This window comes from Garra rufa, chromosome 15, assembly GCF_049309525.1.
Source record: "Garra rufa chromosome 15, GarRuf1.0, whole genome shotgun sequence".
Lineage (NCBI taxonomy): Eukaryota > Metazoa > Chordata > Actinopteri > Cypriniformes > Cyprinidae > Garra > Garra rufa.
The window spans coordinates 41,049,812-41,055,013 of NC_133375.1; the positions used below are offsets into that span (position 1 = coordinate 41,049,812).

Sequence of the window (5,202 nt, forward strand, 5' to 3'; positions counted from 1 at the left end):
GCTTGAAACTTCATCCCAATAATGTCGAAACACGGCCAATGAGAATCTGTGAAGGGCATTATCGATAACTTTTATCATGTAGCCATGGCAACGTGTCAAACTTTAACTTTAGTTTTTTGTGTTTTCGAGCCACTTAAAATACTTGGAATTTCATGAAACTCAACACACACATCTGTATTAATGATATTTAGACACTGATAAAAGCCCATAAATGGGCGTGGAGGAGGCACTCTATAGCGCCACCTTTTGACAAAAGTTGGGGGTTTAGTTTTGCCTACAGTTACCAAACTCGGTACATATATTGGTCTCATCAAGCCGGACAACTTTCTAATTAACACTCATTAGCTACAATAAACAGGAAGTTGGCTATTTTCATTTGAATGTGGATTTTTGGAAAAATCAGGCTGTAAATAAAATCATACTAAACAAAGCAGAAACAAGAAGTTCACACCAAACTTTGTCAACATGATAAGAATATACTCAAAATGCTAAATTGTGAGCGGATTTTGGATATCTTGAACGGTGTTGATGTGGTGATTTTTTAAAAGTCACAGTAAAAAAAGTTGCATTAATTTTTCTATATCTTTAAAGTGCCTAATACCAACTCTTCAAAACTTTGTATGTATTAAGAACAAATCATTCTTAGAAAATACACTTGGTATCAAAATTGTATCATGCTCAGAGGCCCCAAAAACATTAAAAGTATCCAGAAGTGAGAGAGGGAGAAATGAAGACTGTAATACAAGGGATGAACACCAGAGGTCCTCGTATGATAAGGAATATTTTTACCTCTAATCCTATTCTGTTCATTCTCAATGTGCAACAAAGAAACGAATGCATAGATTTATTTGGAGTTGTTATGTACTGTACTGTCATAATACTTTTACCTATTTTTAAAATAAACACTAAAAAGCATAAAAAAATTATGAAATGTTTTGTTTGTCTCTCACTGATTTGGTAACACTTTCTATGAAGCCCCTATTATAAGGGTATTTCTAAGGCATTATAATGAACGCATAATGCATTATAAAAAAACGTATAATATATTATATCATCCAATGAATATTCATAACAATTATCATACATTATAATACTTAAATATTAGAGGTTATAAATTTGGTAACACTTTAGAATACTGTATCTTACTTACTGCAGAACTAATAAGGAATTATTGAAGAACTAACAGCCAACTATTCATTAACACTTGACTTATTACTTTTAACTACTAAGGAAGATGTGTTAACTAATCAGTATGTAATACAATTTTGAGAATGTGTTAAGTAACAGGTAGCTAATCAATAACTAATGTATTCTGTCATACCTCCTGAAGAACTACTATTAATTATCTAGTAGTTATGGTTCAAAAACATAACTATGTAATAACTACTACAGAACAGTTATATGCAAATAGTCACCATAATAATCGGGCTGTGGCCCACAAATCAAGTACTTGAGTAAAATTACAGATACCACAATAAAATATTACTCCAGTTATTAGTTATTAATATTAGTCCAATTATAAATAGGCCTATTCATTTTCAAAACTACTTGAGTAAAAGGACAACTACAGTAGTAACTTTGTTACGGTCTACTACTATTATTAGCCTATAATGAAAATGAAATATACTCTTGTGAAATTATCTGATAATTGTTTATTAATTACTAAAGGGTTCACTATAATTTTACTTTAGAACAGGCCTATTGTTGCAGGTTTGAAATAAGTCTTGCAGAATTATTTGATAATTATTTATTAATTACTAATGAGTTCCCATTGTTTTCACTTTAGAATACTGTTTCAGGTTCTAAGTAATTCCTGCGTAATTATCTGATAATTTTTCATTAATTACTTAAGGGTTGACTATATTTGCGCTTAAGAACAGGTCTATTGTTGCAGGTTTGAAATGAGTCTTGCAGAACTATTTGATAATTATTCATTAATTACTAATGAGTTCCCTTTGTTTTCACTTTAGAATACTGTTTCAGGTTCTAAGTAATTCCTGCATAACTATCTGATAATTTTTCATTAATTACTTAAGGGTTGACTATATTTGCGCTTAAGAACAGGTCTATTGTTGCAGGTTTGAAATGAGTCTTGCAGAACTATTTGATAATTATTCATTAATTACTAATGAGTTCCCTTTGTTTTCACTTTAGAATACTGTTTCAGGTTCTAAATAATTCTTGCAGAATTATCTAATAATCCTTTATTAATTACTAATGGGTTCCCAATATTTTCCTTTTAGAATAGGCCTATTGTTTCAGGTTTGAAATACGTCCTGCAGAATTATTTGATCATTCTTTTGACAACTCTAATTCTATTTACTAATGGGTAACCTGTATTTTTACTTTCGCTCAGTCCTGGCCTTACATACAGGAACTGAATTAGTATGATATATGCTGAGGACACACAGTACTTTATACAAAATATAAAAACTACAGTAAGTTATCGCATGGCACTGGAGTGGTAGTTGGGTTCCTATCAGAAGCTAAGTGAATTTCTTACAAAACATTCACAAGACAATTCAATACACAGGCAAAACCTGTGAAGTTTATTCCGTTTATTAATATTGCATTTGCATACTACTACTACTGCTAATAACATTTATATATGAAAGGGTCACAACTCAGTTTAGTTGTGTATGACTGTTCATTAGTAGTTACTTCATAGTTATTTTTTCTTGAACCTTAACTACTAGATAATTAATAGTAGTTCTTCAGGAGGTATGACAGAATACATTAGTTATTGATTAGCTACCTGTTACTTAACACATTCTCAAAATTGTATTACATACTGATTAGTTAACACATCTTCCTTAGTAGTTAACAGTAATGAGTCAAGTGTTAATGAATAGTTAGCTGTTAGTTCTTCAATAATTCCTTATTAGTTCTGCAGTAAGTAAGATACAGTATTCTAAAGTGTTACCAACTTACAAATAAGTAAGGCTACACATGCAACCTGTTACCCAACACCAGAAATATCAGATTCAGCCTTGAACACTAGATCCTGTTAGAAAATATCCACTAATAATTGTCTAATACCCAAAACTCATTAATAGCTTTGTCCTTGTCTTTGTCTAGTACCCAAAACTGTATTTTAAGTTGACTGAGCAAAGCCAGAGTGGAGCAAAAGCAGGAGACAAAGTGATTTATTGTAAAAAAAAAAAAAAAAAAAAAAAAAAAAAAAAAAAAGGCCAGAGTTTATTGAATAATCTTAGTTGAATATGTTCAGACTTCAACTGGCCAGCACAAATCAGTCATTAAAGATCCATTTTTCATTCCAATTATATGTGATTAACAAAACACCTACATCAAAATCATTGCCGTAAATAACAAACACCACAAACAGAAGTAATCATCAATTAATTGAAATACCAATCATAGAGGTCATGAATTTCTTTATATTCCTTGTGTGTTGCTATATATTGACAGGCATGGCAAATGGGCAGGACAAACTCCTGCTGCTGCAGTAAATGACGTCTTGGAGTGATATATGTCCTCCAGTTAAAGTACCTGCGATACGCAGCATCATCCTTGTCCAGCTGAAGTAAATATTCAGCTAGTGACTTTGCATCAGGAAAGTCATTCACATGAATGAAGGCATCACCGGGAACAAAGTTTTCATAGTTTTTTCTCAGAGGACCCAACACCACAGGGACGGTACCTACAGAAAGTGGCCCATTTAACTTCTCGGTGATGTAGTCCCTATGAATGGAGTTCTCAAAGGAAAGGTAAAACTTGCAGCTAGCTATGGTTGGAAAGTATTCGTCATGATTCAAGAATTTTGCGTAAGCCTTCCCGAACATGTGCACTTGGATGTGCTTGCTGAATTCTCTGTAAAAACTGTTTCTTGTGCCAACACCAGTTGAGGCAGCGTTGTTGCTTACTATCCAACACACCAGTTTGTCTTTTTTGGGAATTACAAAATCCTCATTAGGTTTCTTGTTCACAGTCAAGTGCAACCTGGTAAAAATATCAGCATCCTTTCTGTAGCTGAGAGTGTGATTGAACAGGTTTTCCAGACCTGGTTTTTTCGCCGTGTTGGTTGGAGATTCTAGATTGAACCAAATCCACTTCTGGAACGGAGGACGAGGAGATGGAGGAAGGTTGGACAGATCCCAACTTATGGACTTGTGATAAAGGAGGACGGCATCTGCATTGTTGTAGAGAGATCTATCATCCGTTATTAAACAACAATCAACATTGAAAATGGTTTTACAGTCACTCAAGTCCCATCTAAAATTTTCAGGCCAGAACCATAACAGAAGTATAGGTTTCTCTTCTGCTGCTGGAATAACAGAGTTGTTGGTATTTGTGTAGTATTTTTCAGAATACTGTCTCACTGGACAGTTGTTTGAAGTTGAGAACCAGAAAAATGCAATTATCAGAGAGATGAGACCTGCAACTGTTGCTACTTTAACCAAGCGGTACGGAGATGTTGCACTTAAACTTTTGCTTGACATTTTCTGATCTAAAAAGTAAAAAAAGATAAATATTTGTTAGTCAAACAAATAACAAAAAATCTCAATTTGCAGTTTCTGACATTTCTGAAAATAGTTGATATACTCCACTATGACAATGCTGATTCACTCTGGCAAACTCGAGAATAAAATACAAGCCATATCCATGAAACATTTAAAAACAAGAATCTATTAAAACACATTTCTGTCAGACAAACTAGAAGTAAAAAAAGACACTTTTCTTTACTTTTAATAACATCCTTCTGGTTTTTCAATGCAAACCTCTTTTCTAGATTAAACTACAATGCATAAGGTATCAAACTGTTGTAAACTACATCTGTGTAACTAAAATACAAACACAACTGACTAAACTAGCATTGCAAATACTCGATTATTATTATACAAATTTGAAATTAAAAGAATAAACAGCTTGCCATTATTAAAATGTAACCACAAACTAAACATAAACAAGAATTGACTGGCCTTGTTTGACAAGAACAAATTTCCTTAAAGGTTGTATCAGCGATTCTAGGCTGAAACATAAAGTGTCGATTTCAGCTGACCTTTCTTCATGATCCGCTCGCTGCCTGCCCCATAAATCAGCTGTAAAAAAAACGTGTCTCTCTGGTCAGTCTAGGGTCCGAGATATGCCAAAAAAAACAAAACAATTGGTGCTACCAAAGATTCCAGAGCAAAACAAACAGTGTTCCAACCAATCACCGTCAGGGGGTTGGTGTTGTGGCCT

At 33.4% G+C, this 5,202-nt stretch overlaps 1 protein-coding gene across 1 annotated transcript; it reads right to left on the reverse strand.

The window, feature by feature from the left end:
- Positions 1-3,199: 3,199 nt before the first annotated feature.
- On the reverse strand, positions 3,200-4,460 carry LOC141287198 (4-galactosyl-N-acetylglucosaminide 3-alpha-L-fucosyltransferase 9-like). The gene has a single exon (XM_073819332.1). The coding sequence runs from the start codon at positions 4,458-4,460 to the stop codon at positions 3,360-3,362; it is 1,101 nt and encodes a 366-aa protein (XP_073675433.1). The 3' UTR covers positions 3,200-3,359.
- Between the last annotated feature and the right edge of the window lie 742 nt (positions 4,461-5,202).